Below are 14754 nucleotides of genomic sequence, written 5' to 3'. Positions count from 1 at the left end.
TTCAAAGGAAATTTATGTTGAAGTTTGAGTAATATTTTTTTTTTTTTTTTTTTTTTTTGTGAAGACAGTAGTTTCTTTTCTTGATACAAGGAAGTAAAAGGTGCTCCTCCTTATGTCTTCCGAGTTGTGTAAATTTTAAATGTGGAAAATTTTTCCGGATATTCCAAGTTTTCAGTAATCCGAAGTGAGGTGAGCCCCAACTACCTCGGATTTTTGAGACTCCACTGTAATGTTATAAGGAAGAAAATATGTTTGATTTGGTCAAGACTCCATTGTACTTTTAACACTCAATGATACAGAATAATTGGGGCTAGACCTTATTTGAATTAATGCCTTTCTCAGATTTAAAAAAAGTTATTCTCTACAGAAACATTAACTAATCTTATTAATATTTCACAGATGTGTTTTGCTTTTAAAAAGCGGGAAATGCAGTTTATTATTTTCCTTCTGTGTGATTTAAAATTGCATATAAAATATATCCTTGCCTCAGAGTAACAGTAAGACATCTAATCTTAGTAATAACAGTAAGATATCCTACTCTGTTGCTCTGAGGCGACGATATGCATATGTATTCTTTTAGTGTTTATAATATTAGAAATTAAAAACTTGTTTTTCCAAAGTGTGTTTTGAGTTGGGCACTTACCCGTAAAGTCATTTGTATTAATGTATAATGTTTGCTTATGTTTGATAAGATTAATTTTACATACATTTTTTAATATGATGTTTGCATATGTTAACAGAAAGAAGGTGGTGCTTTTTTGAAGAATGTTAGAACAAAGGTAACTATAATTGCTTCTTATGAAATTCATTTCTTTAGTTGCAATAGTAGTTATGTAAGTTCAAACCTAGATTTGATATTATATTTGATCTCCAAAAAATATACTGCTATAAAAATTTGGCAAACTGAAAATTTATATTCTTTTCGAGTACTAGAATTAAAATTGCACATTAATTGCTTAAAAATCCAAGATTTTGAGTTATGACATTAATGTTGTGTCCTATTATGAAGAAATATTATTTTGTAAAATTCAAATTTCACTTAAATTAGGGGCGGACTGGCCTGTATACTGATGCGCCCTCAAGACTGAACACCTTTTTTTTTTTGCACCTCCCGCCCTTTTTTGTGCCTTCCCTCCCCCCTTTGGGTTCACAATTTTTTTTTTCTTTAAACTTTTAAACCTGAGAACCATCCTTTTTTTTTTTGCACCTTTTTTCCCCAAGGTTAGTGCCTTCTCGAGGGACCCAATCGGCCCCTGACTTAAATTAGCATATGTTGCAAATGGCAACAAACTATTACAAAATTGAATTTCTCCTTTTTTAAAATATTGTTCTAATTACAGTAAACCCTTGATTATCCACGGAATAAGGTGCCACGGGGATGGCGGATAAGCAAATTCTGCAGATAATCCTCAAAGTTGTTAAAAAACTAAATACATTTGCTAAAAAAAGCAATAACACTCACCAAAAGCTCTAGCTAAAAATGATTGTATGTAAGAGCTAAAAAATAATAGTTAATTGCTGCAAGTGGATTACACATGCAGCATATCATGCAAGCAGGTGAACTGAAGCACATTAAGTTAGGTCTGGGCAAAAATATAGAGTGCAGGTTAAGAGGAATTTACTCTAACAAAACTGGTCTGGTCACTTATTTTCACATGTAAAAAGTGTTGATATAAAAATCAGAGCTTGAAAAGTTTGATGTCATTGAAAGGGAGGGGTAGGAAAAATTAGGTTTTTCACTTAGTTATATAAACACTTAGTTACATTAAAGTTAAAATGAGGGAATTTTTCTACAGTCAGTGAATTATCCCCCCAAAAAAAATGTGGACGACCATAGAAAATTGAGAGTTTACTGTAAGTATCTTGCAGTAAGGTACAATACTTACAGTAAACTCTCAACTTACTTTGTAACTTACTGCAAAATGCCTAGCTTTGCTTTCAATCTTTGAGTTGGACTGCACCATTGCTCGGGTCACTTGTCTAGTGTGCTAATTCTACATTAGCTACTAGTTTGTTTGGCTCTCTTGGCTCCTTTAAGAGGTTTTCCGCTTCTAGCTCATTTACTTCCTATTCCGGACTGATGAGTGCTAAAAAGCACAAAATTGCAGTCCTTGGATGGAATGATCGAGCTGGCAGTGTATTTTTTGTATTTACTGTGTTTTTTTTTTTTTTTTTTTTCAAAGTTTATTTTTTAATTATTAACTCTTCTATAGGTAAAAGATACTGGCAAAAAAGCTTACAAGGACATTAGATCTCGTATAAATAATCACAAGGTGAGTTGTCTTTTATTTTATTTATGTTTTGTTTTTTTATTTATTTTATTTTTATTTATTTATTTATTTATTTATTTGTTGTTTTTTGTGCAAAAGGTATTTAATTATAATTCATAACTAACTGAATACTAAAACATGAAGTTAGTGGTTTTTGAAAATACAATGCATAATTTTACTTTATTGTGCAAAGTAGAGGAAGTTTTGTATTCATGAAAAATTTCCAATTCTCATTTCAGCAGTAATTTCTGTATGAATCAATTAGAACTAGTATTTTTATTTTTATTTATTTATTTATTTTTTGGTATCATGAGTTGTATGTGTTGACCATACATAGGTATGTATATACTTGCATTTGTATGTTCAAACAAAAAAATCATTTCAATCATTCTCCAGTCTGTTTTTACAAGTTTGTCATGATGTCTATGTTGTGTGTATGTATAGTACACCTATGTGTATGTATCTCACATAACTAAAAGAACTTGAATTTCAAAGGTTGACATTTTGTAAGTACTACTCTGTGCAGCGAGTCTCCAATTGTGCAGTGTATAGCTTCCGTTTTTATTACAATGAGATCTTCCAAACTCTTATTTATTGGCAAATTGGTTTTACTCTCAAGTCTTATATTCAAGGCATCTCTCAATCCAACGCAACATACAAGTGCATTTTTCTCACCAGTTGGCACCCCATCGCAATTTGTACTCCTGCCTCCAGGAGATTGGTTTCTCCTTTTTAATTTAGTGTTTGTGTCATCAAACTGTGATTTTGTCCTTTTCTTGTAAATCAAGGTTATGTCAACCTATTGTTTTATCCATTTAAATGCTTTTAATGTTTACGTGTTATTTACTACTTATTTTAAAGTACTGAAGTTTTGTACCTTTTTTCTCAAAACAAGTTTATTTTTACAATATCATGACTTTTTTAAATAATATTTAAAAAAAAAAAAACGTTTGGCACAGTATAGCCCTCCAGGGCTCTTACTCCATTAAAACGAAATAAACCAACCAACTCACCAGTTGGTAAGTGTTAGCGTCACAAACCTCCTGATATCTTTTTCTTACTTTATTGTGTGTGGTTAATAAATTGCAATTGCAAAAGATATCAACTATTACATTGGTGTAAAAGAAGAAATGTACGCTTTTATCACATAACATTAAATAGAATGTAAAAAACTGCAAATAACATGCAAAGCTTTTTGAAAATAGTCTTATATTTTCTTAATTATTTGCACTATTTTTCTTGGTGACAGGTAAATTATCCTCTGGGAAATCAAAATCCCAAAAAAACTTCTCTGTGAACAAACATTTTTTTAAGCATGACAAGTTTTAAAATAGCTACATTTTGAGACCGCTTTTTTTTAAAAATAGTTGTTAAAATGTAACATTTTGCTTACTTTGTATTTGAGTTATTGTCTTTATTAAGATTTATTTCACTAAAATATATATTTTTTATATTTATATATACTTTTGCCATACAATGTTTTGCAAAAAAAATCGGAAATATGTGTTTAAAAAATGAATACTTTGCAGGTTATGGTAGATATTGCTCCTGATGTTCCTAAACGTCATGATAGTGTACCAACTATTTTAAATGGCTTGGAAAACCACAGGATAAATCATGTTATGAAAGTAAATAAAGATCACCATTTTTATTACTTTTCTCTCCAATTTATGAAACTTTTTTCTGACTATATTCTAGATCTTTATGGATGCTATGTGCATATTTCAACTTAAAGATTTAAAATTCCTTTGATTTCTGTTGGCTTTGGGACTCTTTATTTTCAATATCTTGCGTTATTCCGGTTTTTTCCATATATATATAAATTCAAATTTTTATTTATTTTGCTTAGACTTTTTTTAAATACATCAACTAAACTCTTTTTAACAGCAACATTGTACAATATTTATATTATATGTAGTGATTCTTTTTGCAAGGTGTAGACAATCAAAGCATTTTATGTAAGTGGAGTAACTCTCGTATAATTTTAAAGCCAGCTAATGATTACCAAGATTTTGAATTTCTTAAAGAAGCATCAAACATGTAAAACTATTCAAAAAAAAACACAGATCCCCCTTCCCCAATATACACTGGTATCCAAAAGTTAAGCATAATTGTTATTTATGTGAGTAATGTGAGAAATATACATCGAAATAGGGGGGGAAACCTCATATGAGAGTGCAACATGGTTACAAAATAAAGAAACTACTCAAAAAAACGGTAATATTTACTTTTATCATCCCAAAAAATGGTTTAAATGAAAATTAGGCATATGAGGAGTTTACTCTTTGCACAAAAATTTTTCTTTAAAAGATGATGCTGAAGTTCAATAGTGTGTATGGCCACCTCTGACTGCCAGGCACGCTGCACAACGATTACTCATTCTTTCTATGAGGTGGTGGATAAGTTGTGGGCTTAAACAGTTCCAAGCATGCTGGAGAGCTCTTTTTAGCTCCGGAGCGGAGCTTGGCGGGGGGGCGAACGGGCTGCAAGTTGTCTCCCGAGCATATCCCAGACATGCTCAATAGGGTTCAGATCAGGGGAGTTTGCAGGCCACATCATTCGCTGCATATTTTCTGATTCAAGGAAGTCATCGACTACAGCTGTTCGGTGACATGGCGCGTTATCGTCCATTAATATGAACTCAGGACCAACAGCACCTCGAAACAAGCGAACATAAAGCTTAAGAACCTCGTCTCTGTATCTTTGACCAGTGACTGAGCCTGTCTCAAAAATATGGAGGTCGGTGCGGCCATCCAACATAATGCCCGCCCACACCATTACTCCTGCTGACGCAAAGTGATGTCTTTCTCTTATGTTTTGCAGTTGGAAACGAGTCCCCTTTTCTCTCCAGATTGTTACCTGACGAGAATCACTCTGTAGAGTAAAGCGGGACTCATCACTGAACATCACATTAGCCCACTGTCCCAGACTCCAATGCCGATGTTGCAAGCTCCAGTTTAAACGAGCGCGTTTATGCGCTGATGTGAGAGGAATGCAAACTACTGGTCTTCTGGCATACAGACCAACATGATTGAGTCTCCTGTAAACAGTTTGCCTCGAAATTGTTATTCCTGTGACGGCACTGAGCGCCGAACCCGGTTCTCTGGCACAGGCTCTCCCTATGACGTCGTGCAGAAATTGCCAGAAAACGATCTTAGCTTGCGGTTGTAACTCTTGGTCGACCTGGTACTGGTCGGCGGGTAACATCTCCCGTATTTGAAAACCGCTGCCACAGTCTCGAGATTACACACTGAGGCTCGCATTAAGAATACGAGACACTTCAGTTTGTGATCGTCCAGATTCTAGCATTCCAACAATTCTTCCTTTCGCAAACATGTCCAATTGCCATCTTTGTGCCATTATTAGTTCTGTTTCACCAGATCCAATGTTTCTTGGTACAGCAATTGCATGAAACGCGCCTGAACTCTCTAAAGCATGCAAGCTGTTTTATCCACATTCCGAAACGCGCACCTAATTCGCGCATGACACCATCGACTATACTATTTTGAATAAACATATTGTTTCTTCTTCAACCAATGAATCTCCATAAGTAACTTTATATAAAACGTATAATTTTACGAAAATTTACAGATTTTTCTCGCATTTTATGAATCATGCTTAACTTTTGGACACCAGTGTGTGTGTATATATATATATATATATATGTGTGTGTGTGTGTGTGTATTTTAAAAATATAATAATGAAAACAGTGCTAGCTTGTTATCTATTAAGAATTGACAAATAACCTGACAAGAGAAGGTTTTGAGTTTCTGGAGAACATTTGTCATTGAATTAGGAACTTATATTTAATAGTTTCAAATCAAAAGCAGTAGAATGCAATGGAGAAAAACCAGTGAATTGTTCTGTTTTGACTAGATTTAAAAACATCAAACAGCAAACTTGTAATTAACCAACTCGTGTAATTAACCATATACTATCAATCAAAATCTTGTAAATATCTTTGACTTCTTCACATATCACAGAATTTCTCTATTCTTAAACAATGTATTTTTAACTGTTTAAAAATACTTTCTACCTTGATCTATGAAATCTTTCAAATGTGTTTATTAATAAAAATTTCTACTGAATCTTTCTTAGCTTAAATCCATTAAATATTTCTTTCATGAAGCTTTTTATTCTTAAATATTTATTGTAAAATTTTGCTTGATTTTGCCTCTAACCCTTCAGACAATGTGCTCTCAGGCAGAAATAGTTAGTCATTTCAATGATAGATTGTGCTTTAGGTCATAAGCATATCTCCCCATCAATAATTGACAAAAGAGTTTAGTTAGCTTGAATACTGCATGCTTTTTTAAATTTAGTTGTAGTGAATTGACCCAAACAAAGCTATATAAAAATCAATGAACTAGTACAGTGATAACCGCTCATATGAATCATGTTTCATCTAAACAATTTTTTTGCTCCATAATAAAAATTACTTATTTTGCTCTGCTTTCCACTACTCTACAATCGTTTGGCACAGTATAGCCTACTAAGGCTCTTGCGCCAAAAAACTCAATCAAACCAACCAACCAATTTTGATTCCATAAAGCAGCTGATTCAATAAAGTGGCTAATTCAATAAAGCTGGATTTTGTTCTGTTTTTGGAAATTTGATTTATTAAAGCGGCTGATTCAATTAACCACTGTGCACTGTATGAAAAATTCAAAGAATCTATTTATCCATGCCATGCCAAATGTTCTTCAAAATAGGAGAACTGTTCTGTCTGAAGGGTTAATATTTTTGATTGTATTTTGAATGCATTGGAAACATATTTTTCTTTTGTTTAGCACTCTTACAAAAAAGAAAATTTTGCTTCAACATCAAAAGAGTTTCAGAGCAAGCAGTAAGTTTTTTTAAGTATTAATTGCTTTTTTGTGAAAGATTTCATATTAGCATTTGTAATAATCTTCTGAATGTTATTTTTTTGACACACACAATTTGTTTTCAATAATAACAACCCTTTTACATTGAATTTTGAAAAAAGACCAGCCAACTTTCGTTTAAGATACAGCGAAACCCCGATTTTACGTTATCTGTCAAACCAGTGATAAAAAACATTCCAAGCATGAAAAGTAAAATCAGGGCCCTGTTAAATATCTAAGCATATTGTTTAAAAATGTACTTTTCTCCAATAAAGTAGAGGAGAAAATCTGTAATCTTTCCTCTTTTTTTGTTTTTGATATAATTTTATTTACAGCACGATTTGTTCTGACAATTTTTGCGAATTTGCCTCTTAGTGGGCGTTCACAAATAAAAATAGTTTTAGAGTTTTTATGCTTAAAATAGCTTGATCAGCTGTGGGAATACCCTTGATTACTTCTTCTTTATTTGCATCATTATTATCGAGAGCGGGTAGTAAATCTGATGTTGAAGAAATTTGTGATATGATGAGACAATACATGCATCGCCAACTTCTGAAAACTTATCAAGAAGAGTGTCAGCAGCTCTAGTCCTCAGTTGTCATGAAGAAAAACTGGACTGTCAGAGATAATCCCTCTCACAGATAAAGGAAAATTAGACAGAACAATAGGAATGCCAGAGCGGCTTCAAACAGTTATAAAACAAATTTATGTTTGAAAAATGGGAATCTAAAAGGGAGAAAAGTTTTTATAAGCCTTGTACCTGAAAAAATATTTTTATCTGTTTATAGAAAAGCGCATTATGTATTCTGAAAAAGAGTAACTTAAAATGCAAAATCTTTCAACGTTATCAGTATAGCTTTTTTAAGAGACCAGCATGAAATGACATCAGAAGAGCTTCCAATGCATGAAACTGACGACGTAAAATTGTGATTACACTGTAATTGTATTTTACTTTCAATACAAAAGTGAAGGAACGTAACTCTTGACATTGACCTTTTCTTGACTTACTTTTCAATTTTGGGGTATTTGACACTCTATAGCTGAGGTTGCCATACTCTACATTGATCTAATCAAGACACCGTCGTCATAATGAGATGAAGATTGAGAAGTGAGGTATTTCAGGGCTGCATACAGGGGGGGTCTTAGGGTTCACCCCCCCCCCTGAAAAGTTCGATTTGACATTTAAATGTTCGTTTATATTTAAAAATTTTCGAAAAATATTGTTTCAAATCTCAAATGTTTTTCATATGTATATTAATTGCATAAAACGTTTTCATAATAGATAACCCGACGACTAGAACATTAGCACAAATAGCGCAAAGCTCCACGTGAAAGTTTTAAAACCCTCCCTGAAATTATTTTCTAGTTATACAGCCCTGATTGGCATAATGACATGCAGATTGGATCAACTACTTTGTGTTTTAAAAATAATACTTTGAGGTTGTGATTCATAGTTGTAATACCAATAAGTGCTCAGTCAGTAAAGCTGTGATACTTTTATTAAAATAGTTTAGGTTAGCTTGCTGTAGATTTAATCTGGTTGGAAAAGTAAGTAATATAAAACTGATTGACAAAAAGAGTTAGAACTGAAAATTATAACAATATTGATGTAGTAACTTTTAAATTGTATGTAAATCTTGAATTTTTTAACTACAGAGAATGTGCTATCAACGGTCACAACATGGTTACAATTAGATATCAAAAATATCTGTAAGGTACTAGTGCACTGGTTGACTCTTTCGCTACGTTAGAAGCAATTCGAGAGGCAACTATACCGGAAGTAAGAGCGCACAGTATGAAATTTCCTGACTCAATATAAAATATTTTTGGTTCATCATCTTCAAATTCAGACGTTTTTCAACTTCCGACATCAATACGAACTGATTTGAAATCGAGACATCTTTTAAATATATATTTGTAGAGTGTAAGCAGCAACCTTGTACTTGCATGAATTTTGGAGTTGTAATTGAATTCAGCACTTGGATTCTTACACCTTCATATTAAAAAAATATGCTTAGTTTTGAAATTATTCTTTGGTGAACACTAATTGCCTAACAGTTTGAATGATGAATTTGGTACTGTTTTCGTGCCGATTAATATTCTGCTTACTTAAAAAGTGCTATAAAGTCAACTCTCGATAACTCAAAGCCATATAACTCGAATAATCCTTTATCTCACATCCCAAAATCTTGAGAATGTTGTGGGAAATTGAACTACCAGTAACTCGATGGTTTTTGCTGGTCCCTTGCAATTTTGAGTTATGGAGAGTTGACTAAATTTCATTTTCAGATAAATGTTTTTATAATTCAAAGGTATGTTTTGAAATGATATGAATCATTTGCCTAATGAGGGAAAGATAGAGATAGCCAATGCTACAAATTAATTTTGGGGGGGTAAAGGGAATTAGGCTGCTTTAGGCTTTGATCAAACTTTTTTAAATTAATAGAAATTGTACAAAGCAAATATAAAGACTAACATATTTGTCAGTGTTGTATTTTAACATTGCTGAATTTTCGAAGGGGCTGTGTGAGTTGCACAAGTGCAAATTTAGTTAGCCTTAAAGAGCCTGTTTTTGAGTTTGCGATTTTTGTAAAGGGTCTATGTTTTGAAACTTAAGTAAAACTCAAAACAGATCTCTGGTGCAAGTATCGTTTCATTACATTCTCTCATTAACAAAAAAACTGTTTGCATACATCATAAACTTTAATTTTATAGTGGGAGTATTTATTTATTTTATCAATCTTTTAAAGAGTTTAGCTTTAAGATGTAAATTCCACTCAAGAACTCATAATACTTGTAAATGCCATTGAAAAACAAACTGCCTTGAATGTACACACATTCTTAAAAGTTCACAAAAAAGCTCCAAAAACAGATTGCAACGTTGTGCATGTTTGGAATTTTGTATACACATATGTTATGTATTTTTTAAAAATATGTTTGCAATGAAAACAAAAAATTGCTACCTTAGTGTGTCCTAAGTAAAAGCCTATTTCATTAATTATCTTGATGAGAGACGCAAAACCATTTACCCTTGACATTGTAACATTTTCTCATCAGAGTTTGAAATTTTATTTCTTAATTTTTAACTTGCTGCTTCTAATTTTTTTTTTTTCCATACAGATATTCTACTCTTTTTGAGACCGAGGATTTGTCTTCAAAACAAAAAGAACCAAAATGCAGCGTTACAGATAGTCCCCAGTTAACATTCCAGCCAATTGATATGGACCTAATGGGAGATCTTCATGAGCTTATATTTCGACGTTGTTCCCTATGCAGTGACTCGTTTCAGAAACGGACAAGTATATCTGATCCACAGCTTATTAATTTGGCTGTAAGTGGACTCAATTTATATTCTATGTATTTCAACTGTTGAAAAACATTTCTAATAAGATAATTTCAAGAAAATTCATTTTAAATGGAAATATAAAAATATTGTATGAGCAATAGAGTTGGAACATTTCATAGATTGAAGCTTTGAAAAGATTTCTATGCAAACACAAAGGAAATTAATGTGCATATTGTAGAAGTAGGACACAGTGGCATAGTAAAACATGTTTCATGAGCAGTTCATATGATTTTTTTTTAATTAAAGACCTAAAAGTGCAATTTAATGTCCTTGCATGAATGTTCATTGTTCATACATATAATTTATCCCTCTTTGGCTACGCCCAGTCTTGCATAATATAGACGTTTGCGCGAACGGCGTTTGCAAAAATTTTTGGCTCTGCAGAAATTTTTATCTAACTGCTAACGTTGATTTAATTATTTTTTTTTAAGGGCATTTTTAAGAAAATCCCCGAGTTTATTTCTGTTAAAGTCTTTCTCCAAAAGCTTTTAAAGCACATGTGTAAAAAAAATGGTTTTGGCAGTTTTCTTCAGTTGGTTAAAAATAAGCAAACTATATGTTATTGTAAAAAAAAAATTAAATGCTTTAAAGCACTTTTTTTTTTGTCTCTTCCATATTTGAGTATAAATTTAATTTTTTATTCAAGGGCGAGTTAGGCATAATAATTATTTGCAGAAAATTTTCCAGTTAGGATTTGTGTTCGCAGAAAGCTTTCCATTTTATCTAAGTCTGGCTATGCCACTGGTTATACAATCATCACTAATATTTTGTTTATTGGAGTGACAGCATATGTCCCAAAGCCATTATCACAATCTCACAAACCTTAACAGAAAATAATGCTTAAGAAGGGAAAGCAATCTGTCCGGTTAGGAACAGGATTAGGCTTTCATGCATTTTCTAGTACTGGGAGACCTAATGTTACCTTGCTCAATAAAGCATTTGATAATTATAGCATTGAAAAAGGCTTAAATTGAAACTTAAATTTTAAATCAGTAGAAGATTTCATTATTGTATGCTAAATAATTGCTAAACGCAGTGAACGCCAGCTAATTAAATCAACCGCTTTAATGAATCAAATTGTCAAAAACAGCACAAAATTCAGCTTCATTTGAATTAGTCGCTTTAGTGGGTCAGCCGCTTTATGGAATCAAAACTGTTTAGAACAAAAGCGATTCTTATAAGCCTTGGCCACTGCATCTCTACATAGTATAAAATGAAGTCCCCAAAAAGCGTCTGTGTGTTTGAACTCGCAAAACTCGAGAACTACACGGCTGATTGCGCTGAAATTTTCAGTTTGTTCTTTTTAAGTCCTGAAAAAGTTTGCAGACCAGTCTGAATTAAATTCTACGAATAGTTCTCTTTTTATTCCAATTTACGTCCGATTTACACATAAATTCTCAAATATGAGGGTGAACAATTACTTGCACATATTAATATTACATATCGTTAAAAAGGATAGAATTTTCTACGTAATTTGTTTCAATACTCTAATTTTATTACGGCAGGAGTTATTTGCATTTTTAGCACGAATGTTTTTAGGCTTAGCTGAAATTTAGGCACTACTTTCCTTATTAAATAAATCAATAAAAAGTGAAGGAATTGTCCCACAGCTTTCTTTTTGGCGCCATTTGAAAAAGCGACCTTTTTTACTCCAGATCTGACTAGACCCATGGTCGAAAAAATAAGCTTTTATCTCGAAAGGAAAAAGTTACAAGCCTTTTAAAATCAAGTTTAAGAAATCTCGATTCCATTCAAATTGTGAACCACTTTCTTTCGCATTGTAATTCCTTAAACTTATTTTATTTTGTGTTTCCATGGTTATGCATTTTAAATCCATCTTTTTGGGTTTAATTTCTTAAAAGTATTTTGATATCTATCATCATTGTTTGAAAGGGAAATCATGATGTTTTTTCTTATTTTTTTTTTTACGCCTGATTGTTGAACGTCACTTGACACAATTTTTATTTTCAAGGTAGATCGGGCAAAGCCGCACAATGCAGCTAGTACTAAATAATTTGCTCTCAGTTTCTCAACTATCTTCTTTGTGCTCTCTGTACATTTAATTATTTCAAAGAAAATTTCTTAAAAAGTTGTGTGGTAGCTGGGATTAATTATTAAATTAAAAAACCTAAATTTTAATTTTAAAAAAAATGTGTAATTTATATCTGTTAATGTATTTATATTAATTTATCTATGATAGCTTGCTTCAGATGCGACACCTTGCAGCCCTGATTGCGTAGCTACTCACCTAAAGCAAGCTTTGAACATTCCTGAAAAAGCTCCAGATCCTACTCCCCCTCCTCCTTTACTTCCACGACCTCCGCAGCTAAAAGGGAAGGTCGGCATTCGCACATCCAGTGTTTCTTCCGAACCGCCAGAAAGTCTTCCAAAACTTCTTATCGAACTAGATTCTGACGTTTCGTGCACTTCACATACGACGGATGATCTATTCTCCTTTGAAGTATGTAGCAGTCCTCCCAAATTGCCCGAAAGGAATAATTTTTTATCATCGCATGATCAGCCTTTAAGCAATAGGAACTTCCTGAACACGAATCCGTTCTATCAAAATGTGTCTTCAAGTGTTTTTCAAAGCAATGATTCATGTTCTATTTATAAAAGCTCTTCTGGGCCAAGTGTGAGAAATATGGTAAATATGTGGCAAACTCCACCTACCGCAAAAGAAACTTCTTACCAATGTCTTTCAACCAGTGCAGATAAACTGAAAGTTGGTGGGACGTCTGTGGCAACCTATAGATCTCAATTACTGTCAAGAACTCAGTCCACGCCACCGACTTACACAAGTGCAAATAGCAATCTACACCAAAATCCTTCAATGTTAGTGCTGAAATCTGCGTCTAAAGTGTCCACCAATCCTTTCATTGTTGCTGACAGTAGGAATAACAATGATAAAGAAAATACAAGTACAGAAAATTCTGCAAATTCATCATGGGAAAATTTCCATTGATTGAATCTGTTATTTATTGTTGGTTGTTGCAATGTGGTTGGAGTAATCTAGAACACAAAAACACTTTATGTGATGAGTTATTTTAAATAACGTTAAAGCTTTCACACAGTTAAGTAAAAAGAAAACCTGCTATTTCAAATAATATGCTTAATTATAAATACAAATGAGAATGTAGAATTTTAGTGCATTTTGTTCCAATGAAAGAGATTATATACTAATTGTTATTTTTAATGCATAAGTATTAATTTTTAATGTATGAAAAATATGGAATTTCTAATCAAAATTGACTCATATTTCAAATACTTATATTCCTGAATTCTTATATTGACTGGCTAAATTTTAGTTACATTGTATGTGTTGATGTTATATGTGTTTAATAGGTCACAAAATACAAGTAAAATTGTTAAACTAGTGCCTTAGAAACTTATAAGGATTTTAAAAACATTTATTGCATTTCTAATGCTGATGGCATTGTGGTTTCATTTTCTATGGTTCATTAAAGTTATTTCATAACACATTCCATTTCATTTATCTAAGAAAAATAATATTGTAAGCAGCTTTAAGCACCTCAGCTGCTTAAGTGTTTTATTGTGATGAACTATTTATTTTATGTTATTCAGTAAAATTGCACTTTTAAAGAAATAATTGAGCTTGGAATCTCGTAGCTTTTTTATCATACTGTTCATTATTTTATTTATGCATTTATAATTTTTTCTCATACCATGTTTCTAAAGTTTTTTTTTTTTCTTAACCATTATTTCCTTGTCCATGTATAAAAGTAGTGTTGCCATCTCTGTACCAGCATGAATGCTCAGTTTTTCAGAATTGCAATTTTCAAATTAAATTTAAAAAAAAAAAGTAATTTGGAGTTTTGAATAGATTTTAATACAAAAACTCAGTTCGTATTGTTTGTTCATTCCCATTGATTATGCATTTAATCGCTGAATCACTTCCAGCTAGTAATAAGGTTGCCAAAATAGGACTTCACTATATCTATTTAATTCCATTAATATACCCTGTATTGTTATTCCTCTGATACAATCGGTAAAATTATTTAATCCACCCAATGCATTGGTAATTGTAACATCAATATTCATGTTTGATTAATGTATTTTTTATATTTTATTTATTCTTTAAATTTTTTACTTGAGAATGTAGTCAGCAATTCATATTATTTTGTTATTTAAAGATGTGTTGTCTTTTACTTTTCTGAAATTCTTTTAAATTAATTGCTTAATTGCGTACAAATTCCATGAATATTTATTTTGATTGTTAATCAAATTATGTGCATATTAAAACTCCTGTTGT

General features: G+C 32.1%; 1 protein-coding gene across 1 annotated transcript in view; it reads left to right on the top strand.

Annotated features, from left to right (window-relative positions):
- Positions 1-13446, top strand: part of LOC129230173 (DENN domain-containing protein 1A-like) — a 101602-nt gene extending 88156 nt beyond the window's left edge. The window contains exons 16-21 of the mRNA XM_054864575.1: positions 741-779; positions 2214-2273; positions 3800-3898; positions 7471-7478; positions 10256-10466; positions 12682-13446. Coding sequence (XP_054720550.1) covers positions 741-779; positions 2214-2273; positions 3800-3898; positions 7471-7478; positions 10256-10466; positions 12682-13446 — 1182 coding nt within the window. The remainder of the gene's footprint in view (positions 1-740; positions 780-2213; positions 2274-3799; positions 3899-7470; positions 7479-10255; positions 10467-12681) is intronic.
- The last annotated feature ends 1308 nt before the right edge of the window (positions 13447-14754 follow it).

This window comes from Uloborus diversus, chromosome 9 (genome assembly GCF_026930045.1).
Source record: "Uloborus diversus isolate 005 chromosome 9, Udiv.v.3.1, whole genome shotgun sequence".
Lineage (NCBI taxonomy): Eukaryota > Metazoa > Arthropoda > Arachnida > Araneae > Uloboridae > Uloborus > Uloborus diversus.
Note: the sequence above shows the minus strand (reverse complement) of the source record. Positions and strands in the feature narration are given on the sequence as shown.